General features: G+C 49.0%; 1 protein-coding gene across 2 annotated transcripts in view; it reads right to left on the minus strand.

Annotated features, from left to right (window-relative positions):
* The window catches only part of Ksr2 (kinase suppressor of ras 2), a 346,736-nt gene that overhangs the window by 10,764 nt on the left and 310,379 nt on the right, over window positions 1-25,593 (minus strand). For both annotated transcript variants that reach the window (XM_021642767.2, XM_021642759.2), the window contains exons 15-19: window positions 15,654-15,750; window positions 14,253-14,386; window positions 7,998-8,129; window positions 2,458-2,587; window positions 507-640 (exon numbers count right to left, since the gene is read on the minus strand). In XM_021642767.2, coding sequence (XP_021498442.1) covers window positions 507-640; window positions 2,458-2,587; window positions 7,998-8,129; window positions 14,253-14,386; window positions 15,654-15,750 — 627 coding nt within the window. The remainder of the gene's footprint in view (window positions 1-506; window positions 641-2,457; window positions 2,588-7,997; window positions 8,130-14,252; window positions 14,387-15,653; window positions 15,751-25,593) is intronic.

A 25,593-nucleotide genomic window follows, 5' to 3' on the forward strand; every position in this document is an offset into this window, starting at 1 on the left:
GCTTGTTCCTGGTCTTGGGGGAGGCACTGGGTCCACAGCTAAGGTAAGAGCAAGGAGGGGCTTGGGGCCTTCTAAGAAGGAGGTAGATGAAGAGGATGCTGAAGAGCTGCGAGCCCTTCCTGTTTCAATGGAGGACGCTGAGAGCTGTGATCTCCATGATGGGGCAGCTGCTGGTCCACATGGGAGGAGCCCTGCCAGTCAGGCTTCATGGGGGAGACGCCAGTCACATGACAGACGGGACCTGATCTTTCCATGTACTGTTCAGACTGACATATCATCTGTCATCAGGAAGAGTTAAGCCAGAGGCCACTGAGCCAGCCCCAGGCAGACAGTGTGGGGCTCCAGGGTCATAACGGGGTCCCCTGAACAGACACTGGCAGGGAAGTGGGGTGGCTGGGTATGTGGTGTGGGGGCCAGCTGAGGGAAAGGTTGGAGGAGGAGAGAAAATAGGAGACAGAGGTCAAAGGCTAAGGCAGGGCGGGGGAGGTGCTAAGGGAAACACATACTCTGCAGACTTCCAGAAATGTCCGGGGTGCGACAGGCGGCGGTTTCGCTTTGGCAGTTTCTCTAGCATGTCCATGAGCTTGGTGAAGGTGGGCCGTTCTTCCTGCTCAAAGGCCCAGCAGAAGAGAAGTATGTCCTAGAAGAAACCAGCGAGCCATGACTGGACCTAAATGGTGATTTTACTGAGTCCTCATCTAAGTCTCAGCACCTGGGCATTGCTCTGGCTCTAACCATGGGTTCATCTGGCCCATTTCTCCACCCTTCCATCCATTTACTCAGCATTTGCCCACTATCCATCCATCCATCCATCCATCTATCCCCCCCCAGTAGCCACTGTCAATCTATTCACTCATAAACTTAGCCATCCCATCCACCCATCTATCCATCACCAGCCACCATCCATCTATTCAATCTATACACAGCCATCCCATACACAAACACACACACACACACACACACACACACACACACATTCATCCACTCACTAACCATCGACCTACTCACTCATATACATGGCTATCCCATCCATCCATCCATCCATCCATCCATCCATCCATCCATCCATCCACCTACCAATCCATGTATCCATTCACTAGCCAGCATCTACCTATCCATCCATATTCATATCTATCTCACCCAACCATTCATCCATCTGCCCGTTATCTACCAATCCATTAACTCATTCATTCATTCATTCATTCATCCTTTATCTAGCATCCACCATCTATTCACCTACCCACTCATCTACCTACTACTCCTCTGCACAGCCTCTCATCCACCTACCCAGCTATCTTAATCCATCCACCTATCCACTCAACACTTACCATCTATCCACCCACTCATACAACATCCATTCATCCATCTTCCCACCATCTACCACCTATCCATATCAACTTATTCATTCATCCTTCATCTAATATCCACTATCTATTTATCAGCCACCCACATCATCATTCATTCACAAGCGTCTACGCATCCACCCATCCATCCATATGAACTCACTCACCCTCATTCTTTACCCATCATTCCATTCACTAAGGTATCTCTCCATCCACATATCACCCGCCTACACATCCACACAACATTTCATACACCCGTTCACCCATCTATCTGTCCACAAAGCGTGAATCCATATAGCCATTCCTTTGTATCAATCCACTTACTTATCTTCATCTGTCATCTGTCTCTCCACCCATTCACCGCATTGCCCCCATTCTCCCTCTTAGCCCTCTTCTCATGTACTTGATGAGTCCCTCCAGTAAGCTAGGAATGTTCTGTGCTAGAAGGCCTGAGACATATTGGGACAAAAAGTACCTTCAGGGAGTTTCTTGGCATTTTTCCTGAAAGCGAGGGATGGAAGGAAATCCCGAAGTCGCTAGCTACACTCCACTCTATTAGTGGATGTTCCATGAAGATACAGAAGAGAAAAACTAACTTTCACCATCTCCTCATCCAGGAAGAGGAACCTGGAGGCTGGTGGTCCTGATGAACACCTTGGGGTGATTACTGCTTCTTTGGCTTATCTGTCTTCTGATCTCAAGAGAGGATTCTTCCCATTGCATTTAAGGGGAAGATTACTCATTTACAGCCAGGCTTCTTGGTTTCTGCCTAGCATACTTGGAATTAGAGAAATGGCTCAGTGGTATTGTAAGATGCAAGTGAAAATGAGTGCTGGCACTGCTGGTGATGCTTTAAGGGACCAGGTAGGTTATCCATTGGTTTATCTGAAGCAGCAATCCATTGCCAACAGGGCAATGTTACCGCGCCCCTGGTAGCAGGCACCTGGGATTGCAGGCATAGTGCTGAGAATTTACCCTTTAAACTCCACACAGGTCACCCTTTAAGCCCTTCTCTGGGAAAGCCCCTATAACCTTCACACACAGGACCAGGGAACCCCAGGACTTTGGCTGCTTCTCTCCTTGTCCCCCCAATCCAGCCTCTCATGGGACTTACCGAGATTTCTTTTCCCATGCCAATCTGGCTGAGATTGGGTTTCATGCCTGCACCCATCTGCCAAATTATTGCCTCTGCTGGTTGGGTCTTGAATGGCCACTCCCTGGCGTGGAGCTCGTACCAGATGGTGCTGTGAGACAGCGGACACAGTTAATAAGACATGGCTGCGGTGTGTCACTTGTGACCCTGCGGCCCCATCTCCACCCACTGCACAAACAGAGGCTCATCCCGACCAGCCATTCCCCTTTGTAGTCTCTTCCCAAGGGGTTGGGTTTTGTTCAAAACTCTCTTAGTTAGACATTAGGGGCTTGTTGTCCCAGAATACCTTTTTTAATGCCAGGATGGATACAGTTCTATCTAAATAATTTAACACAATGTAGTGGCCATCTCTGACCTTATATTTACAATATTATATTTAAATTCTGTATTTGAAACAACTATATTTGAATACTTTATTCATGAGCTGTTTTCTATGGCCTTATATATAAAAACGCTGAAAAACGTAGAAACAGCATAACAACTTATAAGTAGCCGGAAGATGTATGCATTATGGTAAATCCTTAAAATAAAACAGCACCCATATTGCCTTGAGAACATTTACAAGACATTTTGCTGGAAAAAATTCTCAATAGATCACTCTAAGTGTTAAAAAAAACGGACAAAGAATATCTATGGGGTCTTTAAAATCACTATATATGCATGGATGGAGGATGATCATGAAAGCCAGCAACATGCTCATGGGCAATAGTGGGATGGGGAGCTTTTGTTTTCATACCTGCACACTGTAAGGATAGATCATAGTGTAGAATGGCAGAAAGAAAGAAACAAACAAAAAAGACTGTGATATGATGAAGACCGGCCTAGATCTACGCTAGTAAGATGATGTGGTGAAGCCACGCCCTTCTCACGTCCGTGAAAAGGTGTTTATGTGAGACACCGTGCATCCGGATACAGTGCTAGGATTGCTCCATGGATATTTGCCATGCCACATGCCCCATAAATCACAGCAATGCAATAGAGGGAGAAAGGCTGTTGGCAGAGAGGTTGGCCGTGGGTGGGGTAATGGCTGAATGGCACATAAATGCCATTATGTAGCACCATCAGTGGTGAGTGTGGTGAGAGATGAACATGGGGAAGCTGGCATGTAAGTGAGCCATACTGTGGCCAGCGATCTCCATATCCTGAGAAGCAGGTCACTAACCTCAAGAAATACCTTTCCTCCTCCCCAGGGAGGCCTCTGGCTTTCCTTCAAGGAACACAAAGCACTCTAGCATTCTTGCGACTGATCAACGACAGTTTTAACTCAACTCTTCATAGACAACTTTATTTTATTCAAAATTGTGTGTTATTTTTAGTTAAGTGTATCTGTGGGTATATGCACATGACTGTGAGAGCCTGTGCGGGCCAGAAGAGGCCATCAGAGATTCTGGTGTTACAGTTGAGAGCTGCCTGGGTGCTGGGGACCAAACTTCAGATTTCTGTAAGTGCAAAAAGTGCTAATAACCACAAAGCCCTAGATGGCCTGGATCTCACGAAATCATCTCTCTGGTCCCTAACTGTGCTGTACAAACATGAGCTGAACAAGGACAACAGCAACAGACAGGTTAAAGTGGACAGGGGAAAGCCCAGGAGGCCTCAACCCTACATGAAGAACTACAGGCAACCAAGGATGCTGAGAACAGGATAAAGAGTCTTTCTCCAGGAAAGAGTTCACCAATTGGTTATCCAACATCAAATGATCAGCTCTGAAAACATACATACAAATAACATTACACAGACTGAGCAGGTTATATTGAAGAATATAATATAATACCAGATTTTTTTTAAAAAAAAAAAAGTTAAAAATAAAAAGTAAATGAAAAAAAAATCCCTTCTGTGTTTTATTTTCTTTGGTGCTTGGGGATGGGACCCAGTGCCTGGTGTGTGTTGACTTTACCCCTTCAATCAATCAGTGTGAGAGCATGAAGATCAGCTTGACACAGTCTTTGGAGGAATGCAGGCTTGGTTTGGTTTTGAGTTGCTGGGACAGGGTCCAGGGCCTCATAAGTGCTAGGCAACCACTCCATGCCGAGCCTCTTGCCTAATGCTCTGTGTCTTTTTATTCTGATGCTTCAACTCCTTTGCCGGGAACCAAAGCTATCTACTGAAGCCTAAGTCAATTAGTGAGTCAAAGCTATCTAGTGGAGACAAAAGGTATTTATTAGGCCAAAGCTAAATAGTGAGCAAAGGTCATTTAGTGGAGACCTAAAGCTATTTAGTGAAAGTTATCTAGGACCCTAACTCATGGGTGATAGACTGTGAGGACATCCGTTTGTTAGAGCATCCGTGAGAAAACATCCCTATGGTATCTTGCAGGTACCCTATTTAACACATGAAAGCACTCTTCCTGTCTCCTGCAGCAGCTAATTACCTTCCCCCTTTTCCTGCCTTCTCCCTACATAAGTTGGGTAAAAATTTCTAATAAATGAAGCCTTGATCAGACAAACAGACTTGGCTTCCTTCCTTGCGCTTCTCGTCCCCTCCCATTCCTTCCACTCTCCTCCCTTAGGAACCCACGTTGAAGCCCTGCTGGTCAGGGCACTCGTTGGTGATTTTCTGGCCCCAGTGGACCACCCCTTGCCTAGGTTAACTGACTCCTGTAGACAGGGAGGGACTGAGCAGGGAGTGAGCTTTTTACAACAAACCAAACAGCTCACAACACCTTCTTGACCAGTTGTTCACAATGGAGGTCCATGTCCCCAGTCCCTCCACCCAGAGCCTGAGAAATGACTCCAGCTCACTGATGACCTTTCCATCCTTCTCTTCCTTGTGCACATGTGTGTGGCACACCCCACTCTGGGAGGTTTTGGTGAAGACTGTATGCTACCACACACAGGAAAACACAAGAGCTCAGCGCTCTTACTCTGTATAGTTTCTTTACACTCTAAATCATTTGCGAACATGAGGTTCCCTGGCAACGAGATGCTCCTAATTGGTTGGAGTCTGAGGGCATGGGGTCCTTTGCAATCCGAAGGTGTCACCGATAAAAGGCTCATTAAAACTTCCATCCTAACCCAACTTTTAAGAGGAAAATTCACTTTGAGGAGAAAAAAAAAAATGTTATAGAAGAAAACTCCAGTGAGAAACCAATTACTTACGCTAGTACATTTTGTTAATTACATTTTTTTTCTTTCACTAAATTCGCAGTAAAAATATACTAACGTAATTACTGCAATTTGGTTCCAGATAATGATATCTAACTAGGTAAAGATTTGGGCATTAACTAGTAAGAGCAAGTGATGGCTTCTCAAGGGGTTGAAATGATGAGCTCTGAGGATTGAGATCTTCTCAGAATGCACAGTTGGGGGCTGGCAGTGAGGGCACAGTGGGGTGCTTTTCTACAGGAGACTGACTGCCTCTCTAATGTGCTTTAGGGATGACAGGTCTAATTGCACAAGTCTACAACTTTGCAGCTTCCCTGGCCAGTGTCTCCCCACTTTTTAAATCCATCTCATGAATAAGGCAAGGATTAGTGTGGCTATTTAAGGGATGGAGCACAGCTATTTCCTGATTGCATTTTCTCATCTCTTGGTGGTGGTTGTGTGTGTGTGTTATATGTGCTTATGTGTGTGTGTAAATAAACTTGTGAATATAAATGAATATGCACAAGTGTGTACAAATGTGTGGAGGCCGGAGGTGATGTTGGACATCTTGCCTCAATTTCTCCTCACCTTATTGTTTGAAGCAGGGTCTCTCCTTGGGCTCGGACTCGCCAATTCCACTAGGCTGGCTAGCTGTTGAGCTCCAGGGGCCCACCTGTGTCAGCCTCCACAGCACCCAGCTACCCAGTTTTTTATATAGACCCTAAGGTAAGACACTCAGGTCTTCATGATTGTGTGACAAACCCTGCCTGAACCACCACCGTCGACCCATTATTTTTTATTATTACATTAAGACAGATTCTCATTATGTATCTCGGCATGCCTCAGCCTCCTGCATGTTGGCAACTGGCGCACAGTATTGCTCCCGTCTCCTGGCTAGACCTTCTGGGTGCTCCTGCTCAGAACCTGCACCCGTGTCTTCGAATCTTCTCGTCTTTCTTTGCTTCCAAGGGCTCCTCATTCTTCCCTGTGGCTGCAGATGTTCCTGACAGTCGCAAATACCTCCTCCCCCCAGCTCCGGATGTGGAGATTTGCCCGCCTTCCATCTGGCTTCAAAGTTGTTCAGATTCACTGTGGGCATACCCAACTTGTCTGCAAAACCCAACCACAACTCACTTCCGAGGCCGCTCCCTTGGCGAACACCACTCCTCTTTGCTACCTGGTCGCAGCTACCCGAGGATGAGGACGCTGCCGCTAAGCCGTAGCACTTACACCCCGAAAAGGGCCTCTTTGTTTTGAGCCCACACCCGAAGTTCCTGATTGCTGCAGTGACCACCACGCCCCCATGTGGCAGTCACCCAGCCTTCATCAAGCCTGCCTCCATTCGGCTTTCTGCAGAGCAGCCAGGGTGATGCAGTTGAGATGGCACCCCGTGGCAGTCCTGCCACTCGCCTGCCACTCGCCTGCCACTCGCCTGCCACTCGCCTGCTTTATAACCAAAATGGCTCCCTAATGCCCTGAGCATGCAATTCCTCCACCCCACCATTAAGTCCATGAAGGGCTGACACTGCTTTCTTCCTTAGTGTCTCCCCTCAGCCTCACTCCCCACCCAGCTCTTCACCCCTCAGCACCTTCCCCACTGCTCCACATTCCTCCATCGTAGAGGATTTACCTCCCCTCAGAGCACCTGTCTCCTGGCATCTAATCTCCGACTACACTTAGGAGTTACTTCCTGCTGGAGGCCCTCCCTCACCTCCTCTTTCATCCCCAGAGTCCTTCCTTCACGCCCAGTGTGGCAACTCGCTGTTTCCTGGAACTCTACAAGGCAGAGTAGAGTGAGGAGTGAGGTCAGAGGCAGGGTGGTCGCTCAGAGTTTGCTTGTCATCATTACGCAAGGCACACATATGCCAGAGTAGCCTGCTGCACGTGAAGACGGCATTCCAAAAGAAAGCTTAAACATGGTGGGAGCGATGTGTGTGACTCCGTAGACTTAGCTCACAATTGCAATAAGCTCTTTGTTGGCATGTTGGGAGCATGCTCCAGTGGCCTCCACACAGCAGAATGGCCTGTGGTCCCCAGTAGACTGAGCATGAACAGCCATCTTGGAAGTGGCTCTTTGGCAAGTTGATACACATGGGACATTGTAACAATGTAACAGCAAGTTGATACACAATTAACAGATGGACGGACGAATGAATGAATGAATGGATGGATGAATGAATGGATGGATGAATGAATGAGAAGGGTAATTTGTCATGGTCCCATAATCAGTTGGAAACCAGGCAGACAAATATGTTATGGACATTCTTTCTCCCATGTCCCCCTCAGGTCCCTCAGGCTCACTCAGAAATCCTATCATCTTGCCCCTACCAACATGTGCCCTGACTCTTCCAAAGGTGTCACTATGCAGTGGCTCTGCCCACACTGTGGAGGTCAAAGGCCGGGGTGTGGCCCACTTACCCAAGAGCAAAGACATCCGAGTGCTTGGAGAAAGGGAGCTTGTCCTCTTCTGTGTCGGGGGACAGCTGGCGAATGATCTCCGGGGCCAGGTGGCACAGCCAGCCGTTCTGGATTCGCAGCTTGTCTTCCCGCCTGGAAGAGGCAGAGCCCCGGTGAGCCTGAGACCCAGGGGGAGGTGCAGGGACAGGGCTGCATGGAGGCCAACCCAAGCCACCCTCACATCCACAGCCTCTGGGCTCTCTGGCTCATCTTTGCTGAAGACTGTCCTTCCTTGTCGCCCCGCAAGCTGCACTCTGCAGTCTAAGGCTGCCTCTAGAGCAGTGGTCCTCAACCTTCCTGACGCCGTGACCCTCTCATACAGTTCCTCACGCTGTGCCGACCCCAACCATAAAATTATCTCCGTTGCTACTTCGTAACTGGGATTTCGCTCCTGTTAGGAATTGTCATGTCAATATTTGTGTATTCCCGTGGTCTTAGGTGACCCCTGGGAAAGGGGTCATTGGACCCCCAAAGGAGGACGTGACCCCTTCTGAGAACTGCTCCAGGGGAACTATGTAAAATCTCACGGATTAAAACCCAAGTCCACCCAGACAGCCCATCCTAGTAGATTCCTGTCACCAGACCTGCAATTGGGAGCGAGACCAACGAGGTATGAACTCTTGAAATCGGCAGGAAAAAGAGTCAACAGGTGAATTAAACGGAAAAAAAAAAAAAAAAAAAGGCCGCTTGGTAGCCTTTTTCTGTATTGTGTATGAAATGAGTGACTTTCAAGCCTTTTTCTGTATTGTGTATGAAATGAGTGACTTTCAGTGGGGGCTCTCTTTCCCGCTCATGACCCTGGAGACGTCCCTCATTGCTATAACTAGGGTCTGTGTGTGTGTGTTGGGTGGGTGGGGGGCTGCTGCCAGCAACTACTGGGCAGAGACCAGTTGTGTTGTTTAATATACGACAGTGCACAAAGGGTCCCAACCGAGCTTGAGTCCAAACCAGGGACAGATCTGAGCAAAGACCTAGGTGGCAAAGGATCCAGCCCATGTGAGCAAAGAGGACATCTTAACTAGAGGGGAAGTGAGGTCAAAGACCAGGGCAGTCCTCCGGGGACAGCTGTAGAAGCCAGCAGGGGCTGGTGCATAGGAAGGCAACATGCACCCCCCCCACAATGAACATAGATGGTGGTTTTAGGCGACACCGTCTTTCCCCCTCATTATAAACAACAGTGCAGTGAGCATGTGACGCTGTGACTGTTCCCATGTGCATCTCGCTGTCCCTGGACGAGGAGAGAGGCCAGGTCACTCCAGTGTCTTGCAAGTCTTCAGCAAGATCAGAGCTTTCCATTGGGGATAAATGCTAGGTGGCCCTGGCATAAAGTTTCCAATGACCGACGAACACCAGGGAAGGGGCTGTTAGCGAGGGGCAGGACTGAGAGGCAGGATGGATCAAGACTGAGAGCAGGAAGGCCTGCAATCTCCGTGACAGTTTCTGTGGGGACCTGGGGCTGGCTGCATTCTACAGCTCTTCCAGGTGTGCTTCCGAGCTGACTGAGCTGTGATGTGCTGCTCCCTCCAGAGCACTCGGGCAAAGCCCCCATCATGATGTCCCCTATGTCTGAATGGCGTCAGGAGTGGTGTTTTCCTGTCTCTTCCCTCAAAGGTGGCGGCTACCTTTGGTATACATGTATATGTTTGATATACATATATGTGTATATACACAGAGACATGTATATATATACAGAGAACTATGTGCGTATGTATAGAAATCCACACACAATACATATATATAAAGAGAGAGTATATGTGTGCTCTTGACATGCTCATGGAGGTCAGAAGACAAACTGCAGGAACTGGTTTCCTTGGTGATAAGTATGTTTGCTTGCTGTGCCACCTCACCAGACCCAAGGACTGAGCTTTTAATTTAATAATACTTTAAAATGCTAATTTTATTTACTTTAGTGTGTAAAACACACGCGCACACACACACACACACACACACACACTGCAGTGCTCACACACAGTGGTCAGAAGTCTACCTGCAGGGACCAGTTCTCTCCTTCTAGCATGAGGGTCCCTGGGATCAAACTCAGGTCTCCAGGGTCGGCAGCAAGCACCTCTACCCACGGAGTACCCCCACAGCCCCTCATTCCATGTTAATTCAAGTTTAATCTGCACAGTTACACCTGTCTGGCTAGAAGCCCAGACCTAGATGATCATTTACTAAAAACATTTTTTTAAAGGAAAAAAAATCCTTAAATATTTTTTAATAAGTGACTTTTAGCAAAGCCATAAACAGAAACCAGTATTTTCCCAGCACGCATTAAAATGAAGATAGAAAGTGCTTGTCCATTCCCCTCCTTAAAATCCATGCACAGCCTCAGAAACCCCGGGCAGAAGTTTGGGGGTTCAGGGTTCCAGAGTTGCCAACACATTTGCTGTTTGAGCAAGGGAGGCTAGGAACCTTCTGGGCTTGCGGTTCTCCAAGCCATTTTTCTTCTCTGAGGGCGCATGGCCTCCACTGGGATAAAGACAGCTCTTGAGAGGTCCCTAGCCTGGGGCTGAAGGAAGGAGAGGAGCGGGGCATCACTGAGTCTCAGCCTGCTTCTGTGTACAGATCGGGGGTCTCCTTGGGGTGCCTCTCCATCCAGCACAGGGGCCACTCATCCACTGCCTGCACTCCTTCCCCAGGAGCCAGACACAGCCAGATGGCCGCTGTGAGATCCATCCTAACTCAGGGCTTCTCATCCTCGCTGCCACATTACCGTGGCTGGTTCTCTGCCAGGTGGGGCTAGTCTGTGCATTGTGCCATGTTTCATGACCCCCCTGGTCTCTACCCAGTGGTTTCTGGCAGCACCCCCCCCCACACACAGACCCTAGTTATAGCAGTGAGGAACGTCTCCAGGCCCATGAGCAGGAAAGATAGACCCCCATTGAGAGTCACTCATTTCATACACATCAGAGAAGAGAGTGGGTCTAGATTCCAGAGTCAAGAACTTCTTTGTGGACAAAGAACACGTGTCCCCTGCTAGTACAGAGGGCTCAGACCCTATCGCAAACCCTGGGGTTGGCATAGTTGAATGATCGCTTTCTTCTAGCATCAAGAATGCCTGCTGACGTGTAAGGACTTAGGGACTCATTTGCCGTTTATCAGCTGTGAGGCCTCAGGCACACTGGGGTCTCTATTTTCCCATGTGCCAAGTGGACACATTCATTTATAGTTCAGATAGCTATGGCAACATGAGAGTGTCTACTTTAGGGCTGTGTCAGCTGCCAGGGCCATGTGACCACAGGGTAGAAATTATTGCACACTACATCTCACACACATAGATCCATTTATCTGGAGGATTCAGGAATGGAGTTGAGACTAGAGTCCAAAGTGAGAACGTCTAAGGCAGAAGAGGGAACTTGGAGGGAGTTAGCCAGCCTTCCTCAGGCATGGCCAGGACTATAGTGGCTAGCGGCCTGTGAACCACTGGGACAGGAGAGGCTGTGGCAGACACACAAATGTCATCAGCTTGGGGCTGGCACAGGCACATGCCTGGGAGAGGGTTAGAAGCCAGGCCTGGTGCATACACCCCGGGGAGCTCCGTTCCCATGGCAATTGGCCCACCAACGACAAGTCCAAATAATTTCCATTATGGTTATTATTATGATTAATAACGGGCTGCATGTGGCTGGCATGGCAGGACTGGCATCGTAAATGACACTTCTTGAGGGTGGCGGAGCAGCTGTTTGCAAGGGATCTGTGCGACTACATCTTTTCTTCTAGTCAGCCAGGTCTCCCTTGGCCGAGCACCTACCGTGGTTGTGTCTCCTGTCTGATATGCCATGGCTGTGACCTCAGGCCCTGAGGGAAACGCTCTTGGCGATACAGGTAAGAACAAGGGCCTCGGCTTGGCTAGTAACCTCAGTTGATGAGTGCCCTACAGTGCTCTCAGTGGCCATGTGCTGCTTGGCTGAATGGAGACACAGACTTGGGAACTTAGGCCTCACTCCTGTGAAGGGATTTGTTGCTGCCCTCAGTTCTGACTCCTCCCTCGCCTCGGCTACCATCATCCAACCCCAAGCCTCTGAGTAGGGACCCAGTTGTTCCATGTTCAATGGTGTCTCCTGTCTCTACCTCCTTGCTCCTGTCTGGCATTGCTCCTGAGAATCCACTACCTCTCCTGACACTAGATAGGGGTGTGCTAACAGCCAGGATGGGACAGAGATTGGGGGGTGGTCATTGTCTGGACAATAAGGCAAGCAGCCACCTTGCCTTTGACTGGGCTGGATTTCCTTCTTGGTCGGTCCACACTGGGTCTCCAGGAGGAATGGAAGAAAAGAGTGTCCAAGCCCCGCCCCCAATTCTCCTTCCTTATCTCTGCAGTGTGGTCTAAGCAACACAACAAAGTAAGGGTTACACTTGTAGACTCCTGGCCCCACCTTCCACAGGGAGGACAGCGGGCAGATGTAGATTTAGATGTTACATTTGAGTTGTGAAGTAGTCCCCAAAGGCTCACTGTTGGGAGCTTGGTCCCCTAGCTGGGAGTGCTATTTTGGGAGGCTCAGCTAGGCAGAACATAACTGGAGGAAAGAAGTCATGGGTGGTGCTGCTAGTCTCTGAAAATCTCTTGTCCCTAGCTACTTCCTGTCTCTCATTCTCCATTTCCTGTCAGCCACGAGGTGAAGAAGTTCCTCTTCCACATGGGCCTGCCTCCATGATAGCTGCACAAGGGCATGCGACCAAGGATCCATGCTGAATCCAAGAAACTGTGAGCCAGGACAAATCTTTATTCCTTTAAGCTGTTTGTGTCAGTTATTTTGTTCACAGTGAGGAACAGGTCACCAGAAGAGAGGACCAACTCCAAATCTAGTTAAAGAAAACACTTACTCAGCCTCCACTAGTCCCGTGTAAATACTTGGGTTTATAGTGACATCACCAATTGTATCTCATCTGCTCTGACAAACATAAGTATGATTGTCTCTGTCAAGCCAGGGACCTTGGTACTGCTATGGGACCAGGGCGAGGAAGGATCCCTACTCAATCTTGATCTGCGTGTCCCTTCATGGATTCACTCTCTCCGTGTGTCTACTGATCTATTTTTGTTTGTTTGCCTGCTTGCCTCTACCTATCTCAGTGCCATAGAGAGTTCTAGAAACTGGGAACACCCTATTTGGATGGGGGCAGGGGGGACTCCTGAAGATGGAAACCAAGCCTGCTTGTGGTATGTCACCGCACAACCCCAGAAAGAGCTATGTCGTTTAGTAAATTTCAGGCACTCTGACTGAAATTCAAAGGTAGCTCACAGCCGGGATAATGTCCTTCAAGAAGACAGGAGGATGTCCCTCAGAGAAATTAGTGGCTCTCCAGAATGGCACAACAAGAGAAATCATAGTGCTGTCTCCTGCAGAGAGAGGCTATTCATTCTATGAGGCAAGGGGTTTCAGATGTGTGTGAGAGAGCGTGTGTACACAGCACACACTCCAAATTAAAATCCGAGAGGGCAGACCTTCTGAGTTATAGGCTGTTTATCTGGGATCAAGCTGTTTCTCGCATGGTTGACTCAATGTGGCTGGCTCCAGGGTGAGTGGCCTCTGAGAGTTAATTACTTAAAGATGGTTAATCATTCCCTGGGTGATCCCGGGGAGGTATATGCAAATGAGTGCTAATTACAACACAGCAGTACAGCTATTTGCCCCTCATCTGCTGCCACTCAGGGTCCTGTGCTGGAAGCTTGTCCTGTATCCTCATGTTTTATCTTCACAAGGATGCTTATGAGGGGCGCATTTTCAAACTCACAAGAAAATGTTAAGTTCAGACACTGTTTACCTTGACCACAGTCATGGTTAAGAATTGGTGGGACCCCATCTGGTGCAGGTGGTCTGACCTAAAACCACTTGCTCTGGGCTGTCTTCAGTTGCTGGGCTAAAATTAATTCCCAAGACAGCTTGGAGCTAGGGCTTGGCTGACCCCATCACCTAGGAAAGCCCCCTAGGCCAGGAGGAAAATCTTCCACCCCAGGGCAAGAGCTCGTGAAATTTAGGGATATGTTGGATCTTGTGCCACACTCTCAACGGTGCCACTTTTGGGACAAGTGAACAAGGCTCACGGAAATAAGAGAAATAGTCTTGGCGACCCCCACTGGCAGGGCAGCCTAGCCACAACCCTCAACAACCATAAGCTCGACCCTTAATCTAAGCCACTCAAGACATTTGGAGTGAGATCCGAACCCCTAATGCTCACTTAGCAAGAATCCCCCTGGTCCCCTCTGTCACCTCTTACCTGCCAGCCTGCAGCACCCCGGAAATGCTGAAGAGCCCAAAGTCTGTGATGACGACTTTACCGTTGTCGTAGAAGACATTCTTCGACTTGAGGTCTTTATGAAGAATGCCCTTGGCATGGAGGTAGCCCATGCCCTGTAAGAGATGAGGAGACAGGGACTTATTAGGAACAACCCCACTCTTGCTGGGATCCTCAAGGGTGGCAGGATGTAGGGTCTACCCATGGAGGGCAAAGTGTATGTGAGTCACAGACCACCACTACCCTCAGACCCCTGCAAAGGCACCTCTACTTTGGCACTCTGCTTCTTGAAGAATAAAGAAAGTAAAGTGTCCTGTGGGGGAGCGAAGAGTGGGGGCATCATAAATGATGAAGGCACTAGAGAAAGGAGTCCCATCAACCATTTTCCCTCATCTCCATTTTAAAGGGGCCTCAGCCCCTCTGTTACTCAGCCCACAGCCCTGAAGAATGACCCGAGTTCTCAAGGGACCTTTCATGACCTCACATCAGGAAGACAGAGGGAAACCTACTGGCAGTCTAGCTCAGGGGCGAACATTTAGAGGTTGTTTTTACTTAGTTTTGCGTTGGTGAGCAGTTGCCACATGTATATTCTGACAGCTCATTCCTAACACTCCTGATGGGAACTGAGGGCCTGAGTGCAACTCACCAACAAGGCACCTGTCAAGAGATTCCGGATATCTTATCAATTTCATCTAAAGCGACACCCAACAACTCGCTGTTTCCCCGGCCATAGAGAGACAAGATGACTGGGTGCTCATAGGAATTCCAAGATCCCAGTATAACAGTTCCTAATGGCGATGGTTTAAATCTGAAATGCATGTTTTAAATGCTTAGTACCAAACTGGTGGCACTGTTTTAGAAGGTTCTTGGGAGGTGGAACTCCTGGGGAAAGTAGGCTGTTTGGAGCAGGTCTTTGTGGGAATGTTGTTCCTGCCCATTTCCTGTCTTACTTTCTGCCTTCTGTGATGTGAACCATTTCTGTCACATATCCCTGTTATCATGAACTGGGCTGCTATGCCCTATCTTTCTCATGACAACAGTCTAAAGTCATGAGCCAAATAATAAATCTTTCCTCCCTCAACTCTTCTATCAGATTGACTCAGTAATGGATCCACTAACCAAGAGAACTGAGTAGCTGGCCTGTACCCACTGGCCCTTCCCCGTATCATGTGATGCCAGCAAGAAAGCAAGTTTTGGGCAATATTCCTAAGTGATGCACATTCACAACATACCACCCTAGTGTTTTCCAAACTAAATCTAATTCCTTTGAGGTCCGGACTGGTAGTCTAAACCCAGACTGTGGGTCTTAGGATCCTTGAAGGGACTGACAAATAGGGGATGAGTCTGTCTAGGTCCAGGTAGGGGACCCAGAATTCAAGGTACCTTCACGATTTCTTGAGCAATCTGCCTGGTTTTGTTGACATCCAAGACAATCTTGGCATCCCTCACCACAGAGTAGAGTGTCCGTCCCTTACAGAGGCTGCAAGGCAAGAGAACAGGGTCACTCAGGGTAGTGACTGGCAGGAAGGTGGTCTACACAGTCATCAGAAGTCATGGAGAGCCATGCAGACCCCTGCAAGATCCATCTAGCTTCAGAAGTGGTCTGCGGTGGCTTGAATAAGAACGGCCCCTCGTGTAGTAAGAAGAACTCTTTGGAAGCATTAGGAGGCGTGGCCTCATTGGAGGGAGTGTGTCACTGCAGGTCTGCTTTGAGGTTTTAGAAGCCCACGTCAGGCCCAGCCCCACCTTACGCCTTCTCTGCTTATGGATCAGAACGTAGCTCCCAGCTCTCAGCTACCAGTGCCTGCCTGCCTGCATGCCACATGCTTCCCTCCAGGACGATAACGGGCTAAACGGCTGAAACTGTAAGCCAGCCCCAATTAAATGCTCTCTCTGTGACAGTCACCTTGGTCATGGCGTCTCTTCACGGCACTAGAACAGAGACGAGACAGTGGGCCTCCCCCATCTTTGTGTGTCTCCATACAGTGTATGCATGTTCAAGCAGGCGCATGTCTGTACACAGGTGCACAAGCACTTGTGTGCACATGCCTGTGGAGACCAGGCAACAACTTTGGCTGTCACTTCTGAGGTGCCAATCACTTTGGACTTTTGGTTGGTTGATTTTTGTTTTGTTTGTTTGTTTTTTCAGAGATAGGATCTAACTAAGTTTAGACTCACCAAATAGGCTAGGCTGGCTGGTTGATGTGTCCCAGAGACCCACCCATTTCTGCCTCCCTAGCGTCAGGATTACACCTATGTTTTAATGTGGGTTCTGGGATGTTGAACTCAGCCCCTCATGCTTACAAGGCCAGCACTGAACCAATTAAGTCACATCTCCAGCTGCCCCATGACACCATTTTGGAAACAGACTATCACTATACAGCTCAGGCTGGTCTTCTCAGGCTGGCCTTGAACTCATGCTCCTCCTTCTTCAGCCTCCTAGCTGCTAGGATTACAGGCCTATGCCACCATGCCTGGCTCCCATCCAGCATCTCAAGGGTAAGCTGTCACAAACTAATAACTTTTGGTCCCTCACAACACTCAGACTGCGCCGTCTGCCATCTGTCCCCGCTGGGAGTCCCTGTGGGGGGACAGGAGGAGTAGAGCTTCAGCTGCTGTGCTCTGAGCAGCATCAACAAACGGTGCATTCAGTCTATAGGAACAGTGCCACCCAATCAGGCACCTATCTAGACAGAGGGCGCACAACCCATGTGCAGCCTCCTCGAGTTGATTTCAGGGGGCTGGCAGTTTAAGATGAATGGCAGGATGAAAGCAGGACCTTTTCACTCCGCAGCCTGCCTGCTCTTCCAACTCATCCTTCCTGGTGAGTATCACCCCTGACATCCACTGAATAGGTGCTGTGAAGAGCCACCAATGGAATGAGTGAATGAACTGGTGAATTCTGTATCCAGTAGAGCCTCCCCTGCCTGGTCCCCAGAAGCCTGCACTGGATAAAAGAAGTATGGAAGCTATTATGTTAATTAAGTTTCCATCTCTATAAAATTAACAGCTTGAATGCCTTTCTTTTAATACACAGCTTTATTGCTGAAGTGCTTGGGGCATGACGTTTCCCTCCTCTGGTGTTGACTCAGCCTTTGTTTCACGCTGGACTTGGCTGGAATTGTTTGTTTTCTTGGGGTAGAAGTGAGATTGGGGTATCTGGGAGAATCCCAGTTCCAATCCCAGTCCTGTGCCTCGTTTACAGTAAGGCCTTGGGATGGGTTACCCAGTGTCCCCGGGCTGTAGCTCCCTCCCTTACCAGAGCAAACCTGATTTGTAGATAAATAGAAGGACTGAACAAGATGGAGTCCAGCCTGGTGTCTGGCATCTGAATGGAAGTCCAGCCCACTGGTTATGGGACAAAAGTCAGATTCTATGGAGTTAGGCTCCTGATCTGTCATAGAGTGTCTGTGTGGCCCTGGGGTGGCTGCATGACCCTAAGTTAGCGTCTACATCCTAAAGCAGAGTTGACACTCCCTGCCTCACCAGAATTCAGCTGTGTAAAAATGTAAGCAACGTTTCCTGCACAGTACACAGTAGGTCCTCATGGCCTTTACGATCAATAAAATATTGAATACACACATCTGCAAATGGAGAGGTGACATGTTTCTCTGTGTATGCCTTCTGCCTGCCCACCTGTTTACCACCCTAGTATGTCCATCTGTCTTGTCTGTCCATCCATCCACTCACCATCCCATATGCTACCTAAAGCCATGATCTTCGGCGAAGATTCATTTCTTTACCTGCCCGGGGTTAGGCTCTAAGAATGGCTGACTCACAGCCAGTCTGAGTCACCTGTCCAAGGTCGCCCAGCGCACGGCAGGAGGCAGTCTAAGATGACTCAAGGCTGCCCCCTCTTTGCAGGCATGGCGGCAAGTTTTCTGAGTGCCTGCAGCAGAGGTGGCGGAAGGGCTGGCCAAGCAGTCAGTTTTGCTCTGTTGATATTTAAGTATCAGGGATGGAAGACCGTGGGTGGATTCCCTCCCTTGGATACCTCGTTCTCGAGCGGCCACGGCCACCTACACTCATTACAGACCGGAGCCCTCCCTGCTGCACACAGAAGAGTGAATAATTGGCACCGGGCTCCAAGACTCCCGGCATATACGGCTCAGGGTGACCTCGGGAAGTCTCCATCTCTGTTCCTATTCCTTCTCGGCCACCACTGACAGTGGCGGCTTCCTGTCTTCAGTATGCTAAGTTATGGGGGGCTGCTCACCAGTGTGTGTGTGTGTGTGTGTGCGTGTGTGTGTGTGTGTGTGTGTGTGTGTGTGTGTGTGCAGATAGACCATGGCCAACAGACAATCCCCCACAGACATGTTCACAGGCCAACTTGACATTGACAGTCCCTCACTGCAACTCTCTTCCCTAGTGATTCTGGCTTTCGATTGAGTTGACAGTTGAAACTAACCAGCACACGTATCTTGGCCAATGTGCCCAGTACTGCCAAGAACAAGGCTATACAGGTGTCTCCTTCATTCAGAGCTGGCAACCGGACCCAGGGTGCTTAGATGACACTTGCGCCCCAGGAGCCCATTGCTTGCATCGTGGCATCTTCTTCAGAGGCCCTGGTGCACATAGATCTTCAATAAGTGCAGCTATGACATCTCTACCACCATCATCCAAGGCAATGAAGATTAATGGGCCGTGCTGTGCTCGGAAAAAGTTAGTCTGGAGGTCAGGAGAAGGTGGCACAAAGGTTTAATTGGTTCTCTTTTAGTTTCTGAGGCAGTGTATGTATGCATACTTGCACACACATGGATGTATACACACACACCCTCTTGGTATCTCTCTGAGTAACAAACAGTTCTCCAGAAAGAGGCACAAAGACAGGGTTTTGCCTTCTCTGCAAGCTACCCCAGCCTCTCTCAGCCTGGCCTGTGGCAGTGATCCCAAGGCTACCTTGAATTTTTTATCCGAACAGTGCAGCAAGCCTGTAGCAAAGATAACCCCGAGGTAGAAAATCTGTGTTATGAGCCAGCCTGCCATGGGTCTGTCGGAATGAGGCGAGGCAAGCCTACACAGCAGGGTCAGCATTTAAGGGTCTCTGTTCAAATGCTCTCACTTGACCCAGACAGAAGCCACATCAGGAATTCACTTCCTCTCTCTTTGCCTGTCTGTTTACCAGCAAGCCCAACGGACCAGGAGCAGCTGTGAATGATGGGGGCTGCGGGGTGGACAGTGCTGGTATTTCAGGAGGCACCCCCCTCTAAAAGCTGATACAACAACCCCCGAGTCACAGTGTCCCACTGAGTGCCATCCATGGCACTAAAGGGCATAGCAATGTGACCAGTTCAAGGTAAGGTGATGCGACAATTCTGGATCATCTAGTGGCTCCAGTGGAAAGAAATGGAGAGCAGAGGCACTTGGAGCAGGGAGGAGACTGGAGCAATACATCACAAATCTAGACCACCAGTAATGAGTAATGGCTCAGAAGATTCTGGAGGGCAACTCAGGGCAAGAAGCCAGAGAATGAGGAAGAGGATCTTTCCCAGAAGCCCCTGGGAGAATATAGCCCAAATTGGGATTTTAACACAGAGAATCCCATTTGGATATCTGACTTCTAAAACACGTTTTTATTCTTTTAAAAGCTAAGTTTCTGGCTACCTGTCACAGTCACTATGAGACACTAATTCAGTGATCAGTTAGTACTGATTCATGACACGGAAGGGGGACCATGCAGGTGCAGTCCCTGGCCAGGGCATGGATTGCTTGAATGGTGAATCACTGATAAAATTATCACCACGAGGGCTGAGGACATGGCTCAGGAGATAAAGAGCTTCTCTTTCAAAAGGCCACTCTGGGGAGGGTTAAGGTTTGTTCAGCTGCTGGACCAGCCAGTGCAAAGGCCCTGAGACAGGACAACAGGTAGGATGCTTGAGTAACCCAGTTCAGGCAAGACTCCAAAGGGCTTGTCCCAGTGTTTGATTTTCAGAGCCCCAGCTAGGTGTAGACAGTCCCAGGCTCTGACTTCCTTGAGTTCCCAAGGCAGTTGGTTTTTAAAAAAATCAATTGTTATTTTTAAAGCTCTCTGGCTGTCAGGGCAATTTACAAATATCTGCTGTTCACTTGACTCAGCTTCCTAGTCCCAACTTTGCCACACTTAAGTCCCACTTAATCGTCCCGTGCTCTTTCTCCCTCCCCTGAGCCAATAAATCATATCCTGAGTGACAGGTTGCACACCCCATCAAATTCTGACCGCAGGCAATCTCCAACTTCCAAGTTCTCTATGAATCTAACACTGACGATATTAAACCTCAGGACTCTGGGGAGTTTACATTTTTTTTATTTTTAAATTGCCAGGTTAGCTGCTTGTAAAAATGGGAAGTGCCAGAGATCTGTCACCTGCTTAACCCAGCATGTTCCTAGGAAATAAAGAATTATGAAGTTCCATTAAAGGAGGGCTTGCCTGGAGTAGGCTCACATCCAGGCCAGGCAGGAAAAAGTAGTGTCAAAATGAGGTGAGGCTAGATCCCAGGGGAGGGGGTCTTGGCTTTGGGTGTGGGGCCAAGTGCTGTGCTGTGTTGCTGCACAGAGGTTGGCATCTGCTGTCATTTTCAGCCGCTCTCCACTGTGTGTTTTGAGGCAGGGCTGCTGACTGATTGGGCTGACCCAGCCAACCAATGAGCTGCAGGGACGCCCCTGTCTCCACCTCCATAGCGCTGAACCCCCAGAGGTGTACATGATTTTCATGCAGCTGCTACGGATCTTGGGTCCTTACGCTTTGTGGCAGGCTCTTTATCCGCCGGGCCATCTCTCCAACCCAGGAACTTGGCTTCTGATTACTCATCCTGCCATACACTGGTGCAGAGCTCAGAGAGGGCAGGCAGGAAGAGGGAGGCATGCATTTTCTGAGGTCTTTCTGATGTCTCCCTTCCTAGGGCTGGATCTGAGATTTCCGTTAAGGGGCCAGCAGTTGGCTGCTCTGGCCCTATAAGGACTGAGATAGTTGGCTCTGGCCATCCTTCGATCTCCGTGCCAGCCTGACTATGACCCGGTGCAGTAGGACACTTGATAACCTTCATCCTCTGCTGGTCTCGCTTGCAAGGGGAGAGATTCAAGACGGAAAAACAGCCACCTGGGAGGTAAGGCCTCCCGCTCACTGTAGACCTGCAGGCAAGAGTAGCCTTTTATCATGCCGAGAGGCCCAGCGCAGCCCAGGACGCTGTCTACAGGCATCTTGGGATGTGTTCTTCCCTGAGCCCTGATCCTTGGGTTCTCAGTACCTCTGAGGTCAGCCTGCAGTATCATCCAGGAGTCTGCCCCTCAAAGCCACTCCTGACCCACACGCTGGATCAGTCAGCTCATTCATCCCTTGCTGACCGTCCAGTGTGTGAAACACTCTGGCTATCTGCTAGGGTTTCAAAATGTCCCCTCAAATTCACATGTTCTAAACTTGACCCCCCAACCCACCTGTGAATGGTCTTGGAGGTGGGGCCTTAGGAAAGGAAGTAGAATTAAGTGAGGCCATCATGGAGGCCTTGTGTTGGAGTTGGTCCCTTACAAGGGAGGGAGAGTGAAGGGGAAGTTTTGGTTTCTTTAAAAACCCAGTTAAGTTACATAAACAGGTTTTTGTTCTAATCCCAAGCGTGGCACTTGGAGCTGCTTTTAGTTTGTCCACAGCTGATAACAGCTTCCTGCAGCTCCCAGAGGGTGTGGTCTTTGCCAGCTGGAGGTAGTTTAACTCTGAGGAGCTGGCATAAACACCACAGCCTGGAGAGACGAAGGCTGCTGTTCCCCGTGCCGTTGCTGGTTTGTCCTTCTGCTGTGTTTGCTGTTGCTGGTTTGCTGTCCTGCTCAATATCCTGACATCTGAGACTGGTGTTGCCCCAAAGAACCTGACAACCCCAACAAGCCGGAAGTAGCCAAAAACAACAACAAAAAATCCACCCCATCTCCCCACGAACCTTCTTTCTTTCCTACCTAGTGTTGGGGTATTGGAAGGTATCAAGAGGAATAAGGGCTGGAGAAGGGAGGTAGAGGCATAAGAAACCAAATTAAATAGTTTTAAGATCCCTGCACCAGGAGAGACTAGAGACAATATGCCTGCGTTGTATCTTGTGGCTGCCCTCACCAGGTACAGGAGAGCCACACTACTGGACTCCTCTAGAACCCTGAGCTGAGTGAACCCTTATTCTCTATAAACTTTCCAGGCTGAAGCATTCTGTTACAGCAATGAGAAATGGAGGGCAGCGATATTACAAAAAGAAGCTTCTATCATTGCTTCCTTGTGTCACCACACAGAGGGCTAGGCCCCCTGACTCCCACATGGAGATGAAGTGGTGCCGGGACAACTTCTAACCGAGCGTTCCTTGGCCACTCTCCCCCAAGAAGATCGTAGCATCCTGTTTGGGGGGACAGTTATCTCCGAGGGTTACCTAGGGTGTTGGGACAATGCAGAGGCATCCAGGCAACTTTCATTAGCTGAACTGTCTCAATCCTGCTTCTTACATGTGTGGGGGCATGTACACATGTGTGTATATGCATGTAGAGGCCTTTAAATTATTTTGTTTGCATTCGTTTGCTTCCCTTTTCTTTCTTTCTTTCTTTCTTTCTTTCTTTCTTTCTTTCTTTCTGATTCTTAGTTTCCCTTGCCCTCTGAGGTCCTATGACTATTACCACAGGACAGATGGGGAAACTGAGGCAGCACCCTCCCCCCCCACCCTCACACACCTCAGAAACAGAAGCCATGAAGAAACTCTCCTGAGTTCCCAGGGTGTGGGATTGCAAGCAAGCAAATTACCAGAAATCTCTGGAAGCCACAGTGCTCTGTGAACTGGGGACGGGGGCTGAACACATATGCACCACCACTGCTGTCCATGTAGCTCAGCTGAGGTGCAGACACGTGGTGGTTGTTGACTGAGGGCAGGAGGTGCTTCTCCTATCCTCTTCCTAAGGTGTGCTCACTCAGGGAAAACACCCTCTCCTGGGCACTCACCAGAGATGGCATGAGATAAAGTGATGGTCTCCACTATTCAGAGGCTCCTTTGATGAGCCACAGAGCTAAGAGTTTCTGGTGTTGCCTTGCCCAGGGTAGGGATGCTTCTTACAGAGGGCACATTCATGCACAAGAATACAGGATCCCCTTTCCCTAGCACAGGAAGCAATAGGCTCTGGATTTGAGTCTTCACCTTGAACTTTCACATCTTTCTAGGGCTTTCTAAGAGGCCTGGGGAAAAGGTGGTTTCACAAAGAAGTAGACCCCTGATTTAAAGAACCTTGGGGGCCCTGTTCTTCCCTTGAGCTCAGGGGAGACCACTTTCCTGTCCCAGCTACAGCCCCAGCTGCTGTGATGAAACAGCCTTAAAGGGAGGAAGTCCTGCATGGTGGAGGAGGTGCGGCTGCTTCACAGGTGGCTCTGAGAGCACAGGCACACCAGGGCAAGAAACAGTGCTCTGGCCAGAACCAGAGTGGCCATCATCTTCCAGGCCTGCCTCTATTATCTGTCCCCCAAGCCATAGGTCCTGTGCCCATCAGGATAGAACGCCAAGGTAGGTTTTACATGCTCCATCTTAACATGGACTCTACATCATGACCTGAACACAGTGGGGCTACCTGTCACTCACCCCCACCCCCACTCCCTCAGGTACCAGAGACGACAAGAGGACCAAACAGATGGTTACCTGTGGCCTTGCAGGGCTGGATAGCCAAACCCTATGGGTATTTGTTGTCAGCCGGAGTCACACCTCTTTTCCACCCAAACGGTAAACTGAACTGCGGTTTTAAAAGATGTATACATCGCTCACCTAATTTATATGCATTGAAAACCCACAAAGAGGGTATCACAGGGTATTGGCAGACTTATCTCCGAGTGCTGGGACCCAGGGCTTTACACATTCTCCGTCTGCTTATCTCTCCTTTCTAATTTCTCTCCAATAAACTCATGTTACTTTTGTAAAATGAGAAAAGGGGGCAAGGAGGGGGGAGGAGGAGCGAGGAGGGAGGAGGGGGAGGAGGAACTCTGAGTCAGATGGAAGTGAAACCAGACACGTGTGTGTTTGTTCTGCAGAAAGTTTGGAAAATACTGAGCTGATGAGAGTCAAAGCACAGAGCTCAGCCTGAGTTTCTGCTCCAGGCGGCTCGGCCGTGTTTGCTGTTCCTATCTGGTGACCTGGTTCTGCAAATTCCGGGCACATGGCAAACACTCAGTGCATGCCAGAAAGTCGAGCAATGTGTCTTCTCTGGAAAAGTTCCCTCCCTAATGAAAACAACATGTGTGTGTGTGTGTGTGTGTGCGTGTAAAGGTGTTTGATGTGTGTTATGTGTATATGTATGTGTGGTATGTGTATGTGTAATTGTATATGTGTGTCTATGTGTGTACATAGACATACATATTTGTATATATGTGTGAATGAGTGTATATGTATGTGTGTGTATGTGTGTATATATGTGTGTGAGGTGTGTGTATTGGGTGTGTATGTATGTGTGTCTGTGTGTATATGTATGTGTATCTGTGTGTCTGTTTATGTCTGTGTGTGTGTGTGTGCTGTATTGTATTGTGAACTCAGTGTCTCGTGCATGCTAGGCACGTGTTCTAACATTGAGCAACAGCCCCATCCCCTGTTACTATCCATTTTAATTTAAAAGATTGAATGTATTTTGTGTGGGTGCACACTGTGGTATGCATGTGGAGGTCAGAGGAAAAATGACTTGCTTGGGACCCTTCAGCACCAGGACGGGGGACAGAGACTGTGCCCCGTTTGCCCAGAGGCCCCTAGCACCCTACTCACACTGCTCCAGGCCATGGGAGGCCTTGGGAAAGTGAGGACACCTGGTCCTGTTAGGAACTGCCAACCACTGACAGAGGGTCAGATCTCACACAGCTCTTGCTTTTGTGTGGCCAGTGGTGTTTACATTTTTAATACATGAAAACGATCCAAAAGGTGGCTATTTTTGAGACAATCAGGCGAGATTCAAGTGTCTTTGTCCTTAGCAAAGTCTGGCTCACATCCACCCTGGGCTTACACGTGTCCACAGTTGCTTCTGTGCAAACAGTAGCAGAGCCACACTGATGCGGCAAGCACTATGACAACACTCTGCTGCTGGTCGTTCACAGGAAAGACTTGGGACATTCTCTACCCCACAATGTCCCCGCCACATACCCAGAGAAATGGGACGGGGGCAGGGGGGGACACGAACATTGCTCTTGTTTCTGGGGCTGTGATAAAAAGCTACAAGCAAAAGCAGTTAGTAAGTGAAAGGCTTTGTTCCTCTCACACTTGCAGATCACAGTGCGCCAGTGAGGAAAGTAGGGGCAGAAACTCAAACAGGAACTTGAAGGCAGGACTGCTGGTTTTTCTATTCAGCATTAACTGTAACACGGAAG

This window comes from Meriones unguiculatus, chromosome 4, assembly GCF_030254825.1.
Source record: "Meriones unguiculatus strain TT.TT164.6M chromosome 4, Bangor_MerUng_6.1, whole genome shotgun sequence".
In the NCBI taxonomy this organism is placed as follows: Eukaryota; Metazoa; Chordata; class Mammalia; order Rodentia; family Muridae; genus Meriones; species Meriones unguiculatus.